Source organism: Erpetoichthys calabaricus, chromosome 13, assembly GCF_900747795.2.
Source record: "Erpetoichthys calabaricus chromosome 13, fErpCal1.3, whole genome shotgun sequence".
NCBI classification, from domain to species: domain Eukaryota; kingdom Metazoa; phylum Chordata; class Cladistia; order Polypteriformes; family Polypteridae; genus Erpetoichthys; species Erpetoichthys calabaricus.
The window spans coordinates 60,439,861-60,466,402 of NC_041406.2; the positions used below are offsets into that span (position 1 = coordinate 60,439,861).

The window sequence follows — 26,542 nt, forward strand, 5'->3', positions numbered from 1 at the left end:
TCAAAGTCTTTGTTCAGTTTGGGGTACAAAGGTAACATTACATTTGTGACTTTCTTAAAAAAAAAAAAAATCAAGCAATGCAGAGGTCTGAAATGTTTTGGATTTGTCAATTTTTTTTTATCATTTCTGGATTAAAATTAAGATACTGTATATTGCTGTATATTGCTTTCATTACCAGAATGATTGTTGTACTTTTTATTCATGGGCAGTATAGTATTACCGCTAACACTGAAGTCATAACCACAAGGACAAAGGGGTCATGAACCTGTAGTTCTCCATAAAAAGGAAGCTTTTTAATTCTTCAGTGGAGAGAGTATTTTCTTTTATTCTTTAGTCATGAATGAATAATTAATATAATCCCTTTCTCTTAAATAAGGTGGTGGCATTTATCAATTGACAGATGCACAACAGCAACGTGTCAAAAGCACGATGAGTACAAAATGAGGTTATTAACATGGTGAGGAAAAAAAATACTGTAAACAGCAAAGAAAAAAAATCCAAAAAGTGCTCCGGGATAACTAAAGTATATGAAAGTGGCAGATATGGTGAGGGATGTTGAGTGATTCCGCCTCCCAACTCTCGACTGCAGTGTGCAGGTCCACCTGCCTTCCCTGTGGGTGTTTAAATTTCTGTTTTTATTTCACTTGCCAAAATGAATGTAAACAGCGTGTATTGTGTCATATGAATGACTGGTGCTCCATCTGGGTGGTCTGGGTTAGCAGAACACTAAGTTTTTGGGGAGAAGGAAGTGTTCCATATGGCCCTCTTGTGTTTTCATAGAGGAATAAATTTTAAATGAAAGTCCAGGTGGAATGTAGATCAGAGGATGTGGCTGTTTTCCAACGATTTAGAGCTGGACATTTGTTTGTTTTACTATAACCAATTTTATTAGCACAAGAATTTGTTTTTAGACTTTAGAGTCGAATGTTGAAAAAATGGGAAAACTAAAGTTTTTAAGGGTTGCAGCTATCTTCCAAAATAAACCTGTGACATTCCTCATACTGTTTTTTTTATGTTATGTGACGCCATGTTTGTTATGTGTTTGTTACACCCCTTAACTTGATTTTTTTATTGGTGGAGCAGACCTATTGTTCCTTTATCTGTTCTGATTATTTTATTTCATAATAGAGCAGTGGTAGCGTTGCTGCCTTGTTGTTAGGAGATCAGGGGTCATGTCGAGGGTCCACCCTGCGTAGACTTTGCACATTCTCCTCGTTTCTGCTTGGATTTCCTCCAGGGGCTCTGGATTTCTCCTGTTACCTGTTGGCATGTGAGTGTGATTGCCCTACAATGGACTGGCAACCTGGTCCAGGGTTTGCTTTTGGCTTGTGCCCTTTGCTTGATGGGTTAGGCTTCATCTCCCTCAAAACCCTGTTTAGGATGAAGCTGGTTAGAAAGTAAGTGAATGGATAGATGGATTTTATTATCTGTCATTAATCAGAGTGTCCCCTGGAGCAGTGGTTGTTGCTTCTGCCTGGGTTTGATTCCCATCACAGTTTCCTCTGACAAACTAAAAACATGAATGTTCCCGAAATTAGTTTGATATGAATGAATGAGTGTGTGTTTGATTCCTGCAGTGGACTGGCAGCCTGTACAATGCAGGCTGCTGGTTATTGAACTAAGTGATTTAACAAAGTGGATCATCTAACAACCTAATAATAACAAAACAAGAAGTCATTGTAATAATAACTGGGAGAACCTGAGTAGTCTTCCATAGTCTTTCTTGTTTCATGTTTCTGTAATGTGTATTTTTACCTTATGTGAGTATGCAAATTTGTGATATGACAATGGCCACATAAGCACAAGGAGGATGCGTACTTACTGTTTGAAAATTTTATTTGACCGAATCCTCCTTCCCCTTCTAGTGTCTTTCCCACATCTTTGCATCTTTGGTTTCTGTCATACCTCTTCACACCATCTGCAGCATCTCTAGAATTATGGTATAATCTGTATGTCATTGGTGATGCAGAATAGCCAGAATGTCTTAGGGCATCTCTTCTGATGATGACCTTCCTACAGTATGTACATCAATTTGTTCACCACAGAGCTGTCTTCCTTTTATAGCATGTGTACACCTGTGTAGTTGATAATCATACATCTTGTCTGTGATGGCAATGACTCCAAATGTGCCCCACATGTCCTCATTAATCATGTGGTGCCATCTTGTGATGTTGTATGTCCATCACAATATTTACTTTGCTGTGGTGTGAAGTGTCTGCTTGAGCTTCTTTGTCTCACCACATGGAGGCTAAGACAGTTGTAGTGTTTTATTTCATACTGGGAATGCTTAAATCAAAAACAATACTTTAGGGAAGCTTAAATAATCTTACAGAATTGATGCAAAAACACATTTAAACTTTGAGTTTTGTATGTATCCTGTGTGGTTAATTTGGACTTGCATGTTAGTTATGACCATGGGTGTGCATAGTATCAATAACATCAAAATAAAAACCTGTTTTCATTATAACATGACAAATAAAACTAAAATGTGCTTTTCAACATCTAATATAACAATAACATATATTACATTTTATTATGTATTGTATATTTAATAACAAGGATGCTTCCCATCTTAACAGCATTATAGGCCCCCGGGCAAAGTAGTGCACTGGAGCCCCTAGCTACACAACCATTCACAGGAATAAAAATGTACATGGTCGATAAAATTCAACACATATTTATTGTATTGGTACTTCCAATAAAATCAGTGTTTATACGTTAAAAAACATGCTGTACAGCAAAGATTAATCAACAAGTCACAACATATATAGATTAGCATAGGGCCCCAATGCTCGTGGGGCCCTCAGGCAACGGCCCAGCATATCCATGTGTTAAGACAGCCCTGCAAGGATGGCCAAACAATGTGTATGAACTTTCATCTCATACTTTAATTCCATTTGAAAGAATAATGATGTGAATGGACATATGCTACTACCATATAAATAAAACGATAAGGTCAAATGCCTCAGTTTCCAGCTAATGGAGTTTATCAATTCAAGTTGAGAATGTCAAGTTATTAAGTAACATGTATAACAAATTGTTGGGTTACACATTCTCAAATGTTGTTTTAGACATCATCTATATTAATCATGGTGATAGCAAGTTGTTATTCTCGTGAAAATGAAATCAAGTCATATCTTTACCAATTCAAATGCTTAATGTGAATAGAATACCACTTGCCACAGTGTTATGGACATTCAGCGTACTCTGTGTCTTGCTTACAATTTGAGTTTTGTTGGTGGAACAGTTGGTATGAATATTGTGCCCCTGTAGTTGTAAAGAGTTTAAAAAGGGAAACATCTGACTCATCCAGCTAGCCAAAAATATAACCCCCTTTTCCCCCTAGAAGCGATCATAAAACTACGATTAATGTAAAAATTAAAGAAGTGCCAATTAATAGGATTCTGCCAATTTATTCATTTTTATATTTTGACATAGATGTTTTGCATTGCATTTAGAATTGGGGTTGCCTTTAGTTGATGGGACCTTCTGTAGAGTTAAAGTAATAGATGAATGTAAAGAATGTTTCCATCAAAGTTGAAACTAATATACATGACCATAGTCACTTAACATACGCTACATCCACATTACTACATTTTCATTTAAAAACGATATTTTTAAAATGAAATGGTCTTTGTCCACACTAACAATTTCAAATCTTGAATGAAACTACTGTATTTCAGCCCACACTAAAACAACTGAAAACACATAAAATGTAGGTATTGGCCTGTCCTGGGCATGCTCACAAGGGTGAAAAATTCCTTTAATGATGGCCCTGGATTTACTATAAAACTGTATGAACCAATAAATTATATATGCAGCATTCAAACTGTTCAAAAAGCAGTTCAGATGCATGCAGGTAAGCAACATAACAAGTGTCATGGAAAGCAACTCATCTGTGTCCGCCATGTTGGAATTTGGTTTTCTTCTGTGAAGTGTGACCGCTCAAGGAATGAGACATAATCAGCAGGATCGAATCAGGGCAGGAACACTAATAAGCATGAACCAATTAGAGCACAATTACAGTCTGCGTTTTCAAAACTCTTCATTTTTGAACCATGCTGTGCCTGCGTTTTCAGAAGTATATGGCTCTGGAGTGCGTTTTCAAAAGTCTCCATTTTCAAGGGTTAAAAATGCTGGGGTAGTGTGGACAAAAGGTGAAAACAGAGTCTAATGTCTACATTTTTAGACAAAAACACAGTAGTAAGGATGTGGCCATAGCTCACCATATTTTAACAACTAATTAATTTACAGCAATTGATAGAACTTTAGTTGTCCCCAGGGTGATTTTTATTATTAATCTGTCTATTTCTGACCATTTGCCGTGAGATAAGCTGGCATCCTGCCCAGACTTGAGATCCTGCTTTGTGCTTGATGCTTCTTGGATGTGCTTTGATTCTGATGAAATGGACACAAGGATGAATTGATATATTGTCATGTGGTGACAATTATGGTGACAAAGCACAGAATGAAACCTTTTGTGCTTCAGACTGCAGCTATATTATAATGTAACAAAAATAGTCGCAAAACTAGAGAATTGCAAGCAGTATACAAGTTGGCTTTGGAAATGTAGAAAGTGCATTTAATCTGATGCTCATTTAGTTTACTGTGGTGTAGTGGCATTAAAATAGCAAAACGTCTTGTAGCATAGTCCTTTAGATAGTAACAATAGAAGAGTTACAGTGACAATAAATGGTGTAAAAAGAAAATGCACTATTATAGCAAGGGATCTTCTTTTCATGACAGTAAAAGAAGACACAAGACACACATTAAATGCCAGAATAGCAAAAGAGATCCTGGATGCAATTAATGGAGATTTAGGGCTGAGCAAATGTGTATATAGTGCATATAAAAAATCATATTAAAGTAATTGGACTCTTTTTACATTGATCAACAAAAAAAGTCTAATTGCAGTGTACAGTTTTGCAAAGCTGAGAGAGGCCTGTCCACATAGACTCAAGACTTCTGACTTGAAGGAGGGTATATACTTATGTGATCAATTATTGCGTGTGTAATATTTGTAATTAGATTAGACCACTTTGCAGAGATTTGTTTTCAGTACAACTTCCATCCATCCATCCATTTTCCAACCCGCTGAATCCGAACACAGGGTCACAGGGGTCTGCTGGAGCCAATCCCAGCCAACACAGGGCACAAGGCAGGAACCAATCCCGGGCAGGGTGCCAACCCACCGCAGGACACACACAAACACCAAGCACACACTAGGGCCAATTTAGAATCGCCAATGCACCTAACCTGCATGTCTTTGGACTGTGGGAGGAAACCAGAGCGCCCGGAGGAAACCCATGCAGACACGGGGAGAACATGCAAACTCCATGCAGGGAGGACCCGGGAAGCGAACCCGGGTCTCCTAACTGCGAGGCAGCAGCGCTACCACTGCGCAACCGTGCCGCCCCTCAGTACAACATTTAAAGTTATTTTTCCATTGATCAATGACAAAAGAAATTAATTAAATCCAGTGTAAATCAATGTTTTTAAACACTCAATTGTGAAACTCTCAATGGGTTAAATACAATATATATATTGCAAGAAAATACACAAATCAACATGAAAGAGTTGGGGATCCACTCCGTTTACTTGAAATGCAGGTATCAAAACACGTCTTTACAAACAGGAGTCCAAAACAGAACTGAATAGATAAACAAAAATGGCTGTCGTATATAATCAGAAAAAGGAAGTGATGTAATTGCAGAAATGATGTATGTAGTCACGCATGCACGCCTGAGGCTTCCCTTTCAGGTTCATCAGACATAAGCAAGGGGGTGCTGTCACTGACGGTATCATACTGTATCTTCTGTCTCCCATAACCCAGAGTAACCACCCATTTAGGGCAACTGACTCCTCCCCTTCTGGTCCAACCACAATAAAGCTAAGGTGTCCCCGATGCTGGTCATCTCATTCTGAAGAGAGCAGCCCCCAGAAGAAGGCTCCCCTCCAAATACTGGCCACTCTATAAAGTATTGAATCACCCTACATTTTGCCTTATTTTGACTTGCTTTTTGTTTTCAGTTGTAGTTATTTGTATCATTGAGTGCCTATTTATTTTGGGACTCTGCAATTATTAGAAGTGGCAACCTGGTTGGTGCATGGACATTTCTTATGTAGACATTGTGTTCCCTCCATTGATGGCAATATATATACAGGATATGGCCGAACAGACACCCTAACATGGAGAAAATAAAAGTACAAGATAATCTTTGACAAAAATAATGAAATATGTTTTACTTTGCAGGGTAAAAAAGGAGAACAAGGTCGTCAAGGTCCTGCAGGTCCACAAGGTGCAAAGGTACATCATTTTTTGCATTTTGCAATACTGCAGAAACATTTTTATTTGCCTGTTTTACAGTTATGTGAATGACATTATACAATCCATGTTTATTTGTTTTAATATTTACTGTATGTACTGTGTATGCATTAAATAGCAATGTTTTAAGTGCGCTCTTAGATTTAGCAAAGTACTGACTCCCTTTCTTTTAAACATTTTAAAGCTGTTTTTCAGTGATCATGCTACAAGAAAGAAATCTTCATATAACAAAACAAAACACATGTAAGCTCAAAGTAGAACACAAGAAGTGATTTCCCTTAAAATTATGTTTCGTTTTTCAAATTAAATTTTATTTTGTTTATTTTGTTTTATATGTCTGGCAGTGAGCAAAACCATGGCCTTTATTTGTAAGAGAAAGAAAATAAAATTGAAATATAGCACTAATGTTACAGTTCTGTCATGGCAACTGTGGTGTAGGTTCATGAATCTTAGGGATCTTTGCAGACAATACGTTTTAATCATTATTTTTTATTAGCCCCATGTGGAAAAAAGAGATTTGAATGGAAAAAAATACAAAACACAAAGTAATGCTCCACCCTATTAAATAGTCTGCTGGTCCGCTTTGGTCTCTTGTGGAGGATATTGTGAGGACGTCCCTCATATAATCTGACCAGACTGTGTACCCTTTAAAGGATATCAAACCTTTTATGTAGAATCCACAAAGGAAAATCTCTCAACACTTCCATTCATATTTACAGTGCATCCAGAAAGTACTCACAGCACATCACTTTTTCCACATTTTGTTATGTTACAGCCTTATTCCAAAATGGATTCAATTCATTTTATTCCTCAGAATTCTACACACAACACCCCATAATTACAGCGTGAAAAAAGTTTACTTGAGATTTTTGCAAAATTATTAAAAATAAAAAAATTGAGAAATCACATGTACATAAGTATTCACAGCCTTTGCCATGAAGCTCAAAATTGAGCTCAGGTGCATCCTGTTTCCCCTGATCATCCTTGAGATGTTTCTGCAGCTTAATTGGAGTCCACCTGTGGTAAATTCAGTTGATTGGACATGATTTGGAAAGGCACACACCTGTCTATATAAGGTCCCACAGTTGACAGTTCATGTCAGAGCACAAACCAAGCATGAAGTCAAAGGAATTGTCTGTAGACCTCTGAGACAGGATTGTCTCGAGTCACAAATCTGGGGAAGGTTACAGAATAATTTCTGCTGCTTTGAAGGTCCCAATGAGCACAGTGGCCTCCATCATCCGTAAGTGGAAGAAGTTTGAAACCACCAGGACTCTTCCTAGAGCTGGCCGGCCATCTAAACTGAGTGATCGGGGGAGAAGGGCCTTAGTCAGGGAGGTGACCAAGAACCTGATGTTCACCCTGTCAGAGCTCCAGAGGTCCTCTGTGGAGAGAGGAGAACCTTCCAGAAGGACAACCATCTCTGCAGCAATCCACCAATCAGGCCTGTATGTTAGAGTGGCCAGACGGAAGCCACTCCTTAGTAAAAGGCACATGGCAGCCCGCCTGGAGTTTGCCAAAAGGCACCTGAAAGACTCTCAGACCATGAGAAAGAAAAGACAAAGATTGAACTATTTGGTGTGAATGCCAGGCATCACGTTTGGAGGAAACCAGGCACCGCTCATCACCACGCCAATGCCATCCCTACAGTGAAGCATGGTGGTGGCAGCATCATGCTGTGGGGATGTTTTTCAGCGCCAGGGACTGGGAGACTAGTCAGGATAAAGGGAAAGATGACTGCAGCAATGTACAGAGACATCCTGGATGAAAACCTGCTCCAGAACGCTCTTGACCTCAGACTGGGGCAATGGTTCATCTTTCAGCAGGACAACGACCCTAAGCACACAGCCAAGATATCAAAGGAGTGGCTTCAGGACAACTCTGTGAATGTCCTTGAGTGGCCCAGCCAGAGCCCAGACTTGAATCCGATTGAACATCTCTGGAGAGATCTTAAAATGGCTGTGCACCGACGCTTCCCATCCAACCTGATGGAGCTTGAGAGGTGCTGCAAAGAGGAATGGGCGAAACTGGCCAAGGATACATGTGCCAAGCTTGTGGCATCCTATTCAAAAAGACTTGAGGCTGTAGTTGCTGCCAAAGGTGCATCGACAAAGTATTGAGCAAAGGCTGTGAATACTTATGTACATGTGATTTCTCAGTTTTTTTATTTTTAATAAATTTGCAAAAACCTCAAGTAAACTTTTTTCACATTGTCATTATGAGGTGTTGTGTGTGTCGAATTCTGAGGAAAAAAATGAATTTAATCCATTTTGGAATAAGGCTGTAACATAACAAAATGTGGAAAAAGTGATGTGCTGTGAATACTTTCCGGATGCACTGTATGAGGTTGCAAAACTGAGCCATCAAGTTCAGTATCCCCTCTGTGGATCATCATGCAAGGCTCCACAGTGAAAAGGTCTAGAAGTGTTTGATTATTAGAAGTTAAGACAATTATCACATTGAAGAGATAAAAAGTGGATAACACGTATAGCAGTGTGGGTGCACAGGACATAAACAATAATAAAGAAGATGGGTGTCTTTGAAACTTTTGTTTTTATTCAACCTTGTTTTGTCTTGGTAGAGTATTATATTGCTCTACTTTCCCCTTTTGTAATATTAATTTGTAGGCTTTGTCAGAATGCCTCAAATCTCAGACTTACCACTGTTTATAAGGTACTGTATTTGGCACGCGGCTGGGGGTGGCACTGAGCCGGGACGCCCAGGAAGAAAGGAGGAGGGCTCACACCTCCTCCAGAACACGAGGGGGCGACCGCCCTGGTTCTTTTGGGGGCCACGGGTACAGAGCTGGGAAGCTCAACCCTGTAGGGGCCCGTGGTCACCGCCAGGGGGCGCCCCCATGCCTGGAGTACCCTGGACCCCTTTGCTTCCGCCACACCAGGAAGTGCTGGGGGGAAGATGAGTGGGGACACCCGGAGTGCTTCCGGGTACGCAGCGTGCACTTCCGCCACACTGGGGCGTGTTGGTGGGAGATTGCCGGAACACACCTGGAGCACATCCGGGTGCTCATAAAAGGGGCCGCCTCCCTTCACAGAGAGGCTGGAGTCGGGAGAAAAGCAGGACAAGGTCTCTGGAGTTTTTTGTTGTTTTTTCTGTCCACCCTGGCCATCGGACCTTACTCCTTTTCTATGTTAACTAATGTTGTCTTATTTTAATATCTTATTTTGTCTTTTATTTTTCTTTTCTTCATTATGTAAAGCACTTTGAGCTACTTTTTGTATGAAAATGTGCTATATAAATAAATGTTGTTGTTGTTGTCTGGAGGAGACAAGGAGGCGGCCTGAAGAGTGAAAAGGCAGTGTGGTTTGGCCTGGACTTTGGGGGACTTTGGGGTTGTGGTGCACTTAACTTTATAAATATTAGTGTAAATAAACGTGTGGTGGTGCTTAATAACATGTCTGCCTGTCTGTGTCCGGGGCTAGTTCCACATGTACCATATAACTTCTCCCCACCTTACCTTCTACATTTATAACCTCAGGCAGTTAGGTGTACTAAAAGACAAGCAGGAGTTAAGTTACACTTTAAATAATGTATTATTGATCTTATTCTGAACTAGTCATTTAGCCCGTTACAATAACGGGCGCTAGAACAGTAGTGCATAAACATTAGTAGGAACAGTCTACATTAAATGGCAAGGGACTTTGACCTCATTCTTTTTGTTGGTCGTATTTTTCTTTCTTTCAGCCTTTCTTTCGTTGATGTTTACTTGCTGAGCTGACCGTTCTTCGTGGGCTGCCACCGTGTATTGTGTGTCTTTAATTTTCTGTGACAGTAATACTGTCTTGTACGTCTGCTGGCTTGTACGTCCGTAATATACCTTCAATTTTCTCTGGCGGTAATACAGGCGTGCGCGTCGGTAATATGCCTTTAATTTCCTCTGACAGTAATACTGGCTTGTATGTGGCTGTAATAAGCGTCACTGTATTGTGTACCTTTAATTTCCTCTCGCAGTAATACTGGTTTGTATTTCCGTAAAACGCCTCTAACTTTCTCTGACAGTAATATCGCGCATCGCACCGAGCCCCGCTCATGCGCACTTCACCAGAAGACACACACACACGGACACCTGGACGCACAAAGGGATTTTATTAAAGAGGATAATAACAATATGCAAAGTACATTTGAATATTGGCAACAATACAACCTGATAAATAGTGATGTGTAGTTTCAGGCGGCACACAGACTTGTTAGTTACTTAAAATGTCTCTAATTAAGGCATCATTGGTGGTCAGTTTTCTTCAGAACAGGCCGCATGCCTGTCTCAATATGGCTGCCGAGCTGTGCTCTTCATTGTGTTGTTCTTTTCAGTTCATGGTGTGAGATGGTCTTTCATCATTTTGGTAAGGGGGGGGGGGGGGGGAAAGCAAGCAAATTTATAGGTTTTCTGTCCAACCCCCACAGCCAATAGGGTGTCATGGTACTTAAAGGCTTCTGATACAAGCCAGTTCACAACAGCCATACTTCAGGCCAATGGAGGGATAGAACACCTTCACACCTGCCCTCCAAACCATATGTTAAGGTAAAGTTTAGCGGTTCGGCAGCGGGGCTTTCCTGTGGGGGTTGACTGGGAGACTTTAGCAGAGAAATATTACCCAAACTGGTCTGAGGCACTTCCCCCAACCCTGTTGTAAAATTACAAAGAGACTCTTTCCTAAAAGGGGGGAAGGGGTTCTTAAACCATCAAACCATTGCTGTTATTATCAATAATGTAACACTAATATTACATTGCTTTGTCTAAGTTACAAATAAAGACATACAAAATATTTATCAACTTGTATGCAAAATTTCACATCACAACAAACCTACAAGCACATTAGCCATATACTTAGGACAGTAGCATGTGAAAGCTCATTGTATCTCTTAAGATTATGGTATAAACATTGATGATTTGACCAAGGTGCAGAACAGTCCAACAGGGCAGGTAAAGAATCAAAAGTTAACTAAACAGTAGATTGTTGTTTTTTTCTAGGAAGGACAAGATCACATATTTAAGCATTTTACTTTTCATTTATCAACATTTTTTTTTTTCATTCATAATCCATGTCTCTTCTTCAACACCATAGCATACAAAAATAATCAATCCTTGAAATTTTCAAATTATTTTTCAGATACCTATTAATTATAACATAGATAATATCTGTATTTTTCAAAATTAAAAAAAAAAGATGTGTGTAGTGATCTATTGGTTAGTGTGCCTGTTTTGCAGTTTCAGAGTTCCAGAGTAATGGATCCAAATTTTAACCCTGGCACTGTCTGTGTTCAATTTACACACATTTTACTTGTCTCTGACTGAAGGCCTGTCCCCCAGGTCCTCTGGTTTTCCTCTCACATCTGAGGGATGAACAGGTTAAGGTACAGCAATTGACAACTGCAAACTGTCCAAGCATCAATATGATTAAATACCCATCCAGGATTGATTCCTACAGCTCAGTGCCGTTAGCGTAATCATCAGCTTACTGAATCAGTATGAAAATAGATGAGTGGATGGATATTAGAAGTCTTAAAAATGTATCCTAATGGTGTTATAGATATTTTTGATCACTGCTTTAGATATCCTAAAAGTACCACCTACCTTTCTAAAGCCAGAAACTGGTAGTTAAAATGAATACAATTTTATAGAGGGCACCAAGTTCTTATTTGTCTCAGCTATATCACAACAGTCATAACAAAAAAAGATGATTTTTCAAATCTCCCAATCAGCCCATTTTGATCAGATTGCAAAGCATTTTCATGACTAAGATACTGTCATGACATCAGCTGGCAATTACCAATCAGCAGGTGAACTTTCATTCATCCATTTACTGAACTAACTTAATCAAATATTAAGATCATGGGTTTGTGTTTGGGTGTGTTTAGTGAGTCTAACCAAGAAGCATTAGGTGCATACTGGGAGCCAGATGACTGAATGAGACATCACACACTTACACACTCTAGAGCTGCACCTCTATGGGGATTAGGGGTTGGGCAATATCCAGTTTTCTGTCTCTCTTTCCCTGGCATAGGGGTGAGAGATCTGGAGGCACTGGTGACATCAGGGTCCTTAAAGTTCACTCTGCAGTTTCAGACTTCAGGGCCTACAAGTAGCACCTAGTGATGGGGCTCTAGTAGGTCTGGTTATCTGAAGTAGGCCTGAACAGTTCACATCCTTAACTCTGCTTTACGCTTTAATGAAACCACTAGGTTGATACCACAGTCCTTAGACTCTCTAAGCTAGAATAAATGTTTAAAAGATTTTATTCTATTTATTTAGGCACACAGCAAAATATAATAAAAGATTATATAACTGAATATGTAAAATATGATGTGTGAAATTAGTTCTTGTCTAATATACTGTATAGCTTCTATAACATTGTTAATGTGCAAGTAACAAAGATAATAGATCTTTTGGTCCTTGGAGATTCTATGCTTCTCACCTGTCTTTAAAGAAATAATCTGTCTTTTCAACAATCCATCAGTCTTCTGAATGGAACAAAATTTCTTCATTTTTTTAGCCAACTTTAGCCTTGAAAGACATTCTTCTTCAAATTGCTTTGTGGTAGTTCATGTTTAGTTCTAACCTTTTCTTATGATTAGTTTAACTTTACATGTATATATGTAATATATATGTACTAGCTGTGGTGCCCATATAAGATAGGTTGAATCAGACATCAATTGGAATGTAGTTTGTAATTTATGTAGTAATAAAATGCATTGTGTTTTTCATTCCAACAGAGGGTGCACCACAGACATTTGTAGTAATAAAATGTGTTTTTGAAAATGTATATGATGTGCTAGTTCTTGGATGGAAGACCATCTAGAAAAAGCATGGGTTTCTGCTGGAAGAGGTGTTGGTGAGACCAGCAGGTGATGCTTACCCTGTGGACTGTGTGTGGATCCCAGTGCCCCAATGCAGTGACCGGGACACTGTGCTCTATATGGTGTAGTCCTTCAGATAAAATGTAAAACAGGGGTCCTGAGACTCTGCAGTCATTAAAGATTTCTGGGTATCTTTTGGAAAGAGTAGGGTGTATCCCAATGTCCTAAATAAATGTCAATTCTGGGCCCCTAATCATCCCCTGTCTCTAATTGTCTATCTCTCTCACCCTTCAACAGTGGCTAATGTGTGGTGAGTGTACTGGTGCAAGAATTGCTGCCTTGGCATCATTGCACCATCCAGGTTTGTGCTTCACAGTGGTGGTACTTGTAAAGTGTCTATGTAAAGTGCTTTAAGAAAAGTGCTAAATAAATAATAATAATTATTATTATATATATAAATATATATATAATTGTTATATAAAAATCATAATATACTGTATATATATGTAAAGTGTATATATATATATATATATATATATATATATATATATATATATATATATATATATATATAGTAACAAAAGGCCTGACCCGACACAGATTCACACTAGAAGCACGTTAAAATAAATAAACTTTATTTTTCTTCATCTGTGGGGCACGTCTTCCCTGTAATCCCCACAGGCACAACACAGTCCCAAGTGTAAATAAAGCACTCATTACAAAGCAAAGCACACTCTTAATCTTCCTCCACCACTCCTCTCAGGCAACCTCGTCCTCCTCCTCCCGACTCTGGCTCCCGGAGTGGTGGCTGCTGGCCCCTTTTATAGTTCACCCGGAAGTGCTCCAGGTGCTTGATTGTCGAGTTCCGGCTGCACTTCTGGGTGTGGTTTAAACACTGCCCATAAGGGCTCAGGAGTTCCATCTGCAGCACCCCTGGCGGCACCTGTGGGACCCAACAGGGCTGTACCCAACTCCAATTCCCATGGAGCCCTGTGGGAAACCGAGGCACCGCTCCAACCCAGAGGGGTGGCCATCTAGCGTCCAGGGGGAGGTATTGCACAGTCCATGGCTGCTCCTCCTGAACATATAACGAAGGGGTGTCCTAGCCAGTCATGGACCCTGGCCATCCGCCACAATATATACTAGGGGATTACCCCCCTGGCTCACTTTGCTCGCCAGCCACTTCCCGTCTCTGCCGCTGGCATTGTGTAGAGAGGGGCTGGACACATCCCAAGGAGATGAGCTCGCTCCTTTGAAACCCCCTCTTAAACGGTGATTCAATGGGAAACAAATAATTTTTTTTACCTCCTCTTTGCTCGATCAGCTGCTGGCTTACTGCTGCTGCCGTGATGCATGATCTGCATCTCGTGCGGCGCTTCAAACATTTAAAAGCCTACACAGCAGCGGTCCTACTCTTTGTCTTTTATTTCTGGCCCCGGGTGAGGTTAAATCTTTTGGCACAAAGTCCCATCTTGTGAGACGTGAGTTCTTGATATTTTTTAGTTTATAATTTAAAAACAGAATAAGAATCTGAAAATCAAACAACATCATATTAAAGTTCAATAAATTTTGAAAAGAATAATACCAAACATATATATGTAGGTTTTAAACTTAACCCAATTTAAAGCGTGACAAAAAACATGACATAAAAATGTCACTGTTGCACATTTAGGCTTAGGATTTTATATATAGAGAGTATATATATACAGTGATCCCTCGCTATATCGCGCTTCGCCTTTCGCGGCTTCACTCTATCGCGGATTTTATATGTAAGCATACTTAAATATATATCGCGGATTTTTTGCTGGTTCGCGGATTTCTGCGGACAATGGGTCTTTTCATTTCTGGTACATGCTTCCTCAGTTGGTTTGCCCAGTTGATTTCATACAAGGGACGCTATTGGCAGATGGCTGAGAAGCTACCCAACTTACTTTTCTCTGTCTCTCTTGCGCTGACTTTCTCTGATCCTGACGTAGGGGGTGTGAGCAGGGGGGCTGTTCGCACACCTAGACGATACGGACGCTCTTCTAAAAATGCTGAAAGATTATCTTCACGTTGGCTACCTTCTGTGCAGCTGCTTCGTGAAGCGACATGCTGCACGGTGCTTCGCATACTTAAAAGCTCGAAGGGCACGTATTGATTTTTTTTATCTGTCTCTCTCTCTCTGCTCCTGACGGAGGGGGTGTGAGCTGCCGCCTTCAACAGCCTTGTGCCTCGGTGCTTCGCATACTTAAAAGTAAACAGCCCTATTGATTTGTTTGCTCCTTTAAAGAGGAAGATATGTTTGCATTCTTTTATTTGTGAGACAGAACTGTCATCTCTGCCTTGTCATGGAGCACAGTTTAAACTTTTGAAAAAGAGACAAATGTTTGTTTGCAGTGTTTGAATAACGTTCCTGTCTCTCTACAACCTCCTGTGTTTCTGCGCAAATCTGTGACCCAAGCATGACAATATAAAAATAACCATATAAACATATGGTTTCTACTTCGCGGATTTTCTTATTTCGCGGGTGGCTCTGGAACGCAACCCCCGCGATGGAGGAGGGATTACTGTATACTGTATATAGTAAGAGACGGCCGGCAGCCCAACCTGGCCGGGACGCACAAGAAGTGGAGGGATGGGGGGAGGCAGCCTCTTTAGGGTACTGCTTCCCCCAGAATGCTAGATGGCACCTCCCCTGGATTGCAGTGGTGCCGCCACGGGGTCCTGTAAAAATGGAGGAGACATGTGGCATGGGGTTTCGGCCTAACCTGGAAGTGCTTATAAACCATGTGGGCAGAACAACAGAAGCACTTCTGGGTTGGACACTATAAAGGGACTTGCCAGCCTCACAATAACGAGCCAGAGTCAGGAGGTGGAGGACAAAGCTTATGAGGAGGAGTGGAGGTGAAGAAGGCAGAAAGAGAGAACAAGGACTGTGTGTCACTACTCGCTGTTTTATACTGCTTGTGTGCTGTGCTGGAAAGTGGAGATCAAAAGAAAATAATTCTCCACTGAAGAATAAAACGTGTGCTGTACTGAACTCATGTCTCAGCCTGTCTGTGTTGGGGTTTGGGGAGCTGTACGCCCCCTGGTGGTCCACAATAAAAACAGTACAATAAATATAGTATATATATCCATCCATCCATTTTCCAACCCACTGAATCCGAACACAGGGTCACGGGGGTCTGCTGGAGCCAATCCCAGCCAACACAGGGCACAAGGCAGGAACCAATCCCGGGCAGGGTGCCAACCCACCGCAGTACAGTATATATATATATATATATATATATATATATATATATGTTACGGCCAAAACCCGAAGTTCAGCCAGTTCCCGAATTGACCGGCCATTTCGCATTTTGGCCGCGAGGTGTGGCCAAAGTCCGAAGTACTAGAAATGACCGACATATATGCTACTTTGGCCAGCCATTTCGCGAAGTGGCGAGAACTCCCTGGTCAAAATCCGATGTGCTGATGTAAGACTGTCCGGTCAAGGTGCGAAGATGCTTAAAAAATTTCAGATGCAAATTCAGAAGTGAGTTTTCCATTCTGCACGAGAAACTGCTCAATGCGGGTCTTGTTCAGCAAAGTGGACGCCACTTGAGACGGCCTTCCCCTCGCCCAAACACTAACCTTAAGGTCAATGAAATAGGTCCCTGATGTTAAGTCACTATTTTATTGCTAAAATGATAACAGAAATGTGAAATCTACTTATATACCTGATCTTAATTATTGTGAAACAACCAAGTGGCGTCCGCTTTCTGAACATGAGCCGCCAAGGCTACACTCAACGCAATTGCACTACTAAGTGCGCAACAAATCGCTGCTCATGCCTTTTTCCTTCTGACTTTGGCCGATCGCCCCATGCCATTTCGCAAACTGGCTGGCCAAATCCCGAAATCGAGGAAAAGATCGGACATTGGCCGGTCAATTTACAGCGACATTGGCCATTTCCCGATTTGGACGGACATTTCCCGCTTTGGCCAATTTCGGGTTTTGGCCGTAACATATATATATATATATATATGTGATGCAGTATTTGCTAAATAATACAAAGAGTACATGACACATCTTTCACCCTTATTTGGGCTCATCAGGTATACACACTTTTGCATCCCATTATGGGGATCGAACCTCAGACGTCAGCTCCTGCCTCTGATGTTGCGCCATGGCGATTTAATGATTTAGACTTAAAAAAACTTACTGTATATATACTGTATACTGTATGGTGGCCTGGTGCAAAAATGACCAGTCATGGAAGCAGAGAGTATTTGTGACAGCAACCAGGTCATCCTGTTGAATAAGGAAGTCCAAAAGAAAGAAATACATTTTTGACTTCAATAATGAGCTCACTGGGGCAAAAATCAACAAAAGATAATGCTGGCTTTTTGCCATTGTGAATCGGGGGTCAGTCAAAGGATCTCCATCCAGTGGTCTGCTCTACTTGTAAAAAGATGCCTCCTTCCAGGCAGTTGGTCATCTTACGTTATGCACCCCAGAAGGGGTGGGCTAATTGCCCTCACTGGGTTGTTTCTCAGTGCTGCGTGGAAAGAAAGAGAAAGAAGCCTTAGCAACAGGACACCCTCTCACTCTGAGTTATCACATGCCTTGAATGAGCACATGAGGAGATCCCCAGAAGCGCATGCATGACAGTATATATATGTAAATATACTGTGACAGATGGCTGTGCCCCTTTTCCAGCCAGGAAGCCAATGTACTGTACTGAAAGGACTAGGGAAGCAAACTTGCGCAGGACACTGCTTCCCCCAGTGTGCTAGAAGGCAGTCCCCCTGCGTTGCAGCAGCACCTCAGATTCCCACAGGGCTCCATGGTAATTGCAGTTTGGCACAGCCCTGTTGGGTCCTGTGGGGGCTGCCAGGGGGTGCTGCAGAGCCCTATTAGGAGTTTCCACCACACCAGGGAGTACTTCCAGATAAGTCTGATGAGACACCTGAAGCGCTTCCAGGTGCAGCATAAAAGAAGCCGCCTCACTTCACTTGGGGAGCCAGAGTTGGGAGGGTGAGAGATGAAGCCTTCCAGAGGAAGAGTGGAGTTGGAAGGTGGAGGAGAAAAGGAAGAAGGTAAAGAAGGTTTACTGTGCTTTGGACTGTTATTGTACATTGTGCTGCTGTGGGGAGTGAGGGAAAAGCGATTCCCCACTTGGAAATAAAACATGTGCTGTGTGCAGAACTTGTGTCTGGCCCACGTCTGGTCATAATACATATACATACTGAAAAAAAAAATAACAAAAAAGAAATATATATCTATATCTATATCTATATATATATATATATATATATATATATATATATATATATATATATATATATATATATATATATATATATCCATCCATCCATTTTCCAACCCGCTGAATCCGAACACAGGGTCACGGGGGTCTGCTGGAGCCAATCCCAGCCAACACAGGGCACAAGGCAGGAATCAATCCTGGGCAGGGTGCCAACCCACCGCAGATATATATATATATATATATATATATATATATATATATATATATATATATATATATATATATATATATAACTATTATATAGTGAAAAGATAGACTTAAGGTCTCAGCAAGGATGCCCCATTTAATAAGGTAAAATTAATAAGTCAAACGCAAAAAAAAAGAGAGGCAGAGACACCATCCATTCCACAAGATGGCTTCCTTAGCCAGCAAAGTGTAGTTTCCCATACATAAAATCTGTCCTTTTGGGTCCAGCAATTAACTGGTGGAGCTGATGTCATGGTTCTTCTAGGGTATCCTCCTCCATTCCAAGATCAGAGAGGGAAAGGAAGTTAACTGCTGTGCAACACCCTTTTCAATTCCTCATTTCTTAACTGAACCAAATGTCCAAAGTGCTCCTATGTCTCATAGTCTGATACTATACTGTATATATAGGGGCGGTTCTGATACAACTATGGAGGAAGAAAAGTTTTACTTTATTTTACTTTAAGTTTTACTTTATCTACTTTATGATACGTGATTCTTTCTCTCCCTTTGTGGATCTCCAGTAGCAAATATGCAAACCGTATCACAGACCTTCGCCTCCATCCGTACAACCATATTAGACGATGGGAAACCTCGGAAATCCGTCAAGCACACAGCTATGAAAAACTTTTCTTCCTCCATAGCTGTATCAGAACCGCCCCCCACCACATCACCCCACCCCCACCATCACCTAATTGTGCTATATATTACCTTTGATTCTTGTATGTCTAAGCATTATCCTCTGATGAAGGCCCCTGGCAGGGGCTGAAAGCTCAGGAATAAAAACTACTTTATGATACGTGATTCTTTCTCTCCCTTTGTGGATCTCTAGCAGCAAATATGCAAACCATATCACAGACCTTCATCGCCATATATATATATATATATATATATATATATATATATATATATATATATATATATATATATATATTTATATATATACTGTATATATATATATATATATATATATAGTGCCGAATGGCCGGGGCTCTTGTCCGGACAGGATGCCTCTTCTTTGTATGGTCCACTGGAACAAGCATGGACAGAACAGTATCTCCCCGGGACGCTAGATGATAGCACCCATGGGTGGCAGTGGTGCCTCAGATTACCGCAGGGCTCCATGGGAGGTGGAGTTCTCTACAACCCTGTTGGGATTTTAGGGTGCAGCCAGGGGGTGTTGCAGTTGTTCCTGAGACCGTGTGGGCGGTTCTTCCGCCACACCCGGAAGTGCAGCCAGAAATAGTTTATATATATATGTGTGTGCCTCCCGTGTCTATCTGTGTCAGGTTAAGCACTGGTATAGTGTCATTGTCACAATATATATTGTGGTACCTGGCTGGGGTTCATGCCCGGCCGGGATGCCCAGGAGGACAGGAGGAGGGCTTGTGCCTCCTCCAGAACACGAGGGGGCGCCCGCCCTGGTTGTTTTGGGGGCCATGGGTACAGAGCTTGGAAGCTCAACCCTGTAGGGGCCCAAGGTCACCGCCAGGGGGCGCCCTGATGCCTTGGGAGCCCTGGACCTCAGCAATTCCGCCGCACCCGGAAGTGCTGGGGGAAAGAGGATTGGGGACACCTGGAGGACTACTTCTGGCTACAGAAGCTCCTCAGGATGCACCTGGAGTCCATCCGGGGTGTATAAAAGGGGCCGCCTCCCTCCAGTCATTGGCAAGAGTCGGGTGGAAGAAGGACGGAGCCCAGAGGAGAGGAGTGGAGGGCAGAGACTAGAAGGCATTGTGTTGTGTGGCCAAGGACTTAAGGGGTGATTGGTGCTGCGGCACTGGGTTTGTGCACTTCTGGAACGTGTAAATATTGTAAATAAACATGTGTGTGGTGAAACCAACATGTCTACCTGTCTGTGTCCGGCCTGTTCCCCACAATATACATATATATATATATATATATACTGTATATATATATATATATATATATATATATATATATATATATATATATATATATATATATATATATATATATACTGTATATATATATATATATATATATATAAGTCAGCTGGATGTGAATCATAGAACTATATCCCCTCCTACACTACCTCTCAAACCGCCAACCGGCTAGGTATATCCTGTGAATAGCCCAGTCAGTATTTACACAACAATCCCTACACAAGTTGCCGCGATAATGTCAGGTGAAAAAATTTCTTGCGAATTTTCTCTTTTTCCGTAAAGCAGTTTTTGACTGACTAAAACATTTCTGTCCTTGGTCATCCTCCTTATTCGCCTGATTTAGCTCCCTGTGATTTTTACCTTTTCCAAAAAATCAAAAGTGACCTCAAGGTAACACATTTTGCTTCAATGGATGAAGTGAAGACAAAAGAGGCAATCCTGTTGAAAAGCCTCAAGCAAGAAGACTTCCAACACTGTTTCAATGAATGGAAGATACATATGGAGCAGTGTAGAGATCAGGAGGGAGAGTATATAAAAGGTGACAATGTTTATAATGCTGTAATTCATCAATAATTTTTTTTTTTTTTTTTTTACCAATCCGGTTATTTTTGGGTCTCACCTTGAATATATATATACATATAGTATATACATAAAGCACAATAATACACTATAAATAAAGTATGCAATTAAGCAGTTCATTTTCAATTGCATTTTCTGATTCAGATCTAATTTGTGGTCGCAATTATCAAAAATGTTTCATATTTCTTATAAAAAAAATTTGAACAGCGTCCTCATTTATTATTCTAAATGTAATCATGCAAACTTTTCATGACATATAGATTATGAGGTAAAGAGGTTACTTAAACCCTACCCCACAGAAGTGGCTATTCATACATTGTCCAGGCCAACTCAGTTGTCTCAGGCTGAGCAAATGCTTCTTTCATTTCTACACTTTTCTACTGAACTCATAAAAGTTTATTTGTTAATTTTTGATTTTTGGAATTTCAGTATCACCAGTCCCTTTCTGACACAAATCAGTTCTTAGTCTAAGCTTTTTGTTAGCAGGCCAATGTGACTCGTTTCCTGAAACACATACACCTGCAGTCATTCATACTTTGCTAAGACATAGTTCACATAAATAATGTGTGTTTGAGATGTGGGAGGAAAGCCAGAATACCTGGAAAAAAACAACACATGAACAACAAGAAGAATGCAGATTACATACAGGAAGCACCCTGGCTGCGGACGAACACAAGAAGTTAAAGATGTGACACAGCTGTGCTTACCATTACACCAACGTGGTGCCAGTTATATTCTGACTTCTAGTTAATTCAAACAACATTCATTTTAATGTCAAACAGAAGAATTTAAAATGTTGATGCATCTAAAGCCGGGGGTTGTAATATCTTAACTATTGTCTGTTTCATCTTGTTTTGCTATCCGATCTGCTTTTTAAGAGCTCTCTGTCCCAGCTTATCTGTTGTCTTCTCTGTTGCCTCTACTTTGGGATATACGGTAGACATTTGCCAGTTCTATACTGTAACTTCATCTGTACTAATCTTTTTGAATTTGTGCTTGACATATCTTTGTATAGTGTGTGGTATGATGTTTGCCTTTCCTACATGACAGAAGAGACTGAAATACTAAAGTTATGAGTTAAGAGTTGAAACCTTTTGGCAGATTCACTTTTTTCCAAGCAAACAGCCTCGCTTCCACCGGAGTACAATAAATAATCTCAATTTGGAATACATCCTAAAATAGATCTATTTTAGAGGTTAGCAGCATATTAAGTTGGGGGGGGGGGGGGGGGGGGTACTTTTTCTGCAGGCAGATGTTTAAAAAACCACAAGGTTTATTTGTGCGCTATCTTTTAATTGTTATGTTTATTTTCCCCTATAAACAATGAAGAGAACAGTTTCCATTTATATTTGTCTTTTTAAAATTTTGTGCAGTAATTGTATTAATTACAACCTTACAAAAATAGTAGGCAGTAGAGCATTTCACATGAAGAGACCATGGGGATAGGCATCATCAGCTATGAAAATTGTTAACATTTAAGAATTGTTAACTTATTACATCTGTTATACTAACGACCTGCCATAAAATGGTAATAACTTGATAGGATGAGCTCATGGATACAACTGTATGACTTAGTGTGTACAATTAGTTGGAAAAATATTTGGAATAATGTGGAATTAATATGGGCTTGTTCGTTAGGCCATCAGAAAAATGAAGAACTCTTTACGAATGACTCACAGAGGTGAAATTTCATATATAGAATTCACGATTGCTCTTCACTGTCAACAGCGTTTGGCCTGGTGTCTGGCTCAGGCAGCCTTGACACCTATGGACTGATGTTGTATCAGATTATTAGGAACACCTGTACTCCTGCTTATCCATGTCATTTTCTAATCAGCCAATCATGTGGCAGCAGTTCAAAGCATACAATTTTGCAAATACAAGTCACGAGGTTCAGGTAATGTTCATATCAGGCACCAGATTGGGCAAAAAATGTGATCTTAGGTGTGACATTGCTGTTAGTGCTAAACAGGTTGGTTTGATTATTTCTGTAATTGCTGATCTCCTGGGATTTTCATACACAACAGTCTGGAGGGTTCACTCAGAACGGTGCAAAAAACATAAAAATATCCAATGAGTGGATGGAAATGCCTTGTTTGAGTGGTCAGAAGAGAATGGTCAGGCTACAATAACTCAGATAACCAGTCTGTACAACTGTGATGAGCAGAAAATCATCATAGAATGCGCAACACATTGAACCTTGAGGCCAATGGGTTACAACAGGAGAAGACCACGTCGGGTTCCACTCCTGACAGCCAAGAACAGGAAGCTGAGGTGGCAATGGGTATAGGCTGACCAAAACTGGACAACTGAAGTCAGGAAAAATATAGCTTAGTCTGATGAATCTTGATTTCTGCTGAGGCACACAAATGATAGGGTAAGAATTTAAGACCAAAAGTATGAATCCATGCAACCAACTTGCTTTGTTTCAACAGTCCAGGCTGCTGGTGGAGGTGGTGTAATGCTATGGGAGATGCTTCATTGGCACACTTTGGGCCTGTCCAATCAATCATTGCTTGAATGCCACGACCCATTTGAGTATTGTGCCATGTGCATCCCTTCATGACCACAATTTACCCTTCTTTTAATGGCTACTTCCAGAACGATAAAGCACCATGTCACAAGGCAAAAGTCATCTCAGACTGGTTTCATAAAGATGACAATGGCCTCCTCAGTCACTGGATCTTGATCCAATAGAACACCTTTGGGAAGTAGCAGAAGAAGAGAGTTGTAGCATGAGTGTGCAGCTGACAAATCTGCAGAAATTGTGCAATGAAATCATGTCAGCATGGAGCAGAATCTCAAAGGAATGTTTCCAACATCTTGTGTAATCGATGCCAAGAAGAATGGAGGCTTTTTTGAGTGCAAAATGAGGGCCTTCTCAGTAATAGTAAAGCGTTTGTAATAATTTGCTCATTAACTCAGTATGCCCCACTGCACATTGCACTACTTTCATTGACAGTTTACGTGGTGCCATTTTCAAGAAGAATATTCTTGTATATGTGATAGCAGGATTCGGCCCTGACCTTGGACAGAGAATGTGTAGGACATCCTAGAATGCTTAGTAAAGCATAAGACATACTTTACTGACCAATACCTCAATGCTGTACATAGTCTGAACCACACTGCTTGGAAGAATGTGTGACAGGAGCTAATGCAGAACCTGTGAGACTCCATACCATAATGCATAATCACTTGCATCACCAGCAATTAATGGCATTAATAATCCATTTCATGTCCAACCCACCTGGTCTAAATGGTGGATTTAAAGCAAACCCTCCTTTCCTTCTTAGTGAAATTATTATTATTATTATTATTATTATTATTGCTGCCTCAGGCTCAATTTCAAATAAAAATCAGGAAGTAAAAACATGCAATATCACGGTAGTGAAACAGCTAACCTCTTCTTTTTAGATTTAAGATTGTGGCTTTGATTCCTGACCTGGTCTCAGATTATGTTGATTTTAAACCTTCTTTCCATGTTCCTGTGAATTTTCTGCATGGTATGTTTTAGACATAGTGGGCTCCGAACCAGTTCTCACATACTGTCATAGATACTGGAATATTTTTCCCTTCTCAAAGCCCCATAGCAGTACTAGCTGATTACTATGCCAGAGTCACTACAATCCAAGTTCAAAAACAGAAATGCTGCAGTGCAGGGTTTAGGACAGCAGTGTTGCATCTGTAGGTTATCCAGGGTGAAGAAATGGAAAAGAAGTAAGCCAGGTCTAGGGTTCATGCCACACATCCAGCATCATGTTCATAGTAACCAATTATACCAAAAAGTACAGTATATAGGATATAAGAAAGTAACTTACACATTATATGCAGTGAAAATGCTTAAGATGAAGGACAAGCATACCGAGCAGGATGGAAGATAATCTCTTGCCTGGACTGGATGCCTTAATGGAAGGACTGCTGGAATGGAGACACAGCCCGGCTGGAATGCCTTATAATCTTTGTCCCAGCTGGGCTTGGTCTATAATGAATGGATAGGCTCAAAGTGGATTCCAGGAACAGTTCATACCCCCATGAAGGTGGCAGTGTTTCTCGTGGCTGATACCCACAGGGTTGTGTGGGAATTAGACTGCGACTCTATTGAGATCCTTGGGTTTCCACATGACCCAGAAGTGCTCCAAACCAGTAATATGGTGATGCTGAAAGAAGTCCTGGGTTTTGCTTGAAAAGAATTTCGCTGCCTCATATCAGAGAGTCAGAGTTGAGAGGCAGTGGGCAACACTCTTGGAGGAAGGTAGGAGGAAGAAATTGACTATATTGGGTATTTGTGACTGATCTTTGCAGGAGTGTTTATTGAAAAAGGTGTGGTGGCTAAATAAATGTCTTTTAGTTAAACCCATAATTGCGTTGGGCATTATTGTGTTTGCAGTTTGGTGCTCAAGATCACCCGCTGGTGGTTACAACAGTATTAGGTGACTCAGCAGTAGCAAAATCTATCGCTTATCACAAAATCAAACACCAGTGATAAAATTAATGTCAGTTATAATTTTTAGGCATCAGTCTTTTTTTGTGATTTGTACTTTCCTCTTTTGCTATTTAAATTATTGCTTGCTAATCTTTTAAACTTTGCTGTTAATAGATCTTTAGGTTATTCTCAGTTTTCCCCAAAAAATCTCTTTTAAAAATGTGCATTTTCCAAAAAGTCTTTCCAAACTTTCACTCCAGGCTATGTGCATAGTCATTTCCCTTTTACTTTCATGGTGCTTTACAAAACATTCCACACACAGTATGTTAAAATTACACTACTAACATAATATTGATAATAAAATGTATATTTTTTATATTTTTATTCTAATAACATAATGCTGTATGCTACATATAATTAATTCACTTCTGATACTCTCAGTGACACACCTACTGTTCTAAACTTAAAGGCCAGTCTTCATGTACCAAGGACTCCTGGAGTTGGGATGCCACTCACGGCATATTTTACAACCTTGGCCACTGAGTGCTTGCCATCATTGACTGTGTATAAACTGGTCTTCAGCTCAATGAGCCTCCTTGGTCATGAGCTGATATTGCATTATCTTCCTTTGTAACAGATTTTAATAACCAGACCATCAGAACAGTGGATATCATGGTGAGGGGCAACATCTGCTGCTTGTATGAATAGTTGATGGTATATCAGGAAGATATTCTTGCCCATTGTACAGCCTATCATGATTGCACTGCCTGGTGCTATTTTCCTAGAGTACAATGATTGTGTAAGTGAAAGGTAATATTAGACATTAGGTGACGCTGTAGTGCAATAGTTAGTCCTACTATTTCACATTTCATGAGTTTTGACTTTGAATTATAGCCTGGTCACTGACAATATGGAGTCTGCACATTCTCTCCAGTTCTGCAGTATTTTTTCTAAGGGTACACTGATTTTTTTTACTCACATCCCAATGACTTGTCGGATATGAGGATGGCTGGCAGCCA

General features: G+C 40.5%; 1 protein-coding gene across 1 annotated transcript in view; it reads left to right on the top strand.

The window, feature by feature from the left end:
* LOC114663754 (collagen alpha-1(XXVIII) chain-like) overlaps positions 1-26,542 on the top strand; it is a 179,102-nt gene that overhangs the window by 37,417 nt on the left and 115,143 nt on the right. Inside the window, exon 6 of the mRNA XM_028817679.2 lies at positions 6,254-6,307. Coding sequence (XP_028673512.2) covers positions 6,254-6,307 — 54 coding nt within the window. The remainder of the gene's footprint in view (positions 1-6,253; positions 6,308-26,542) is intronic.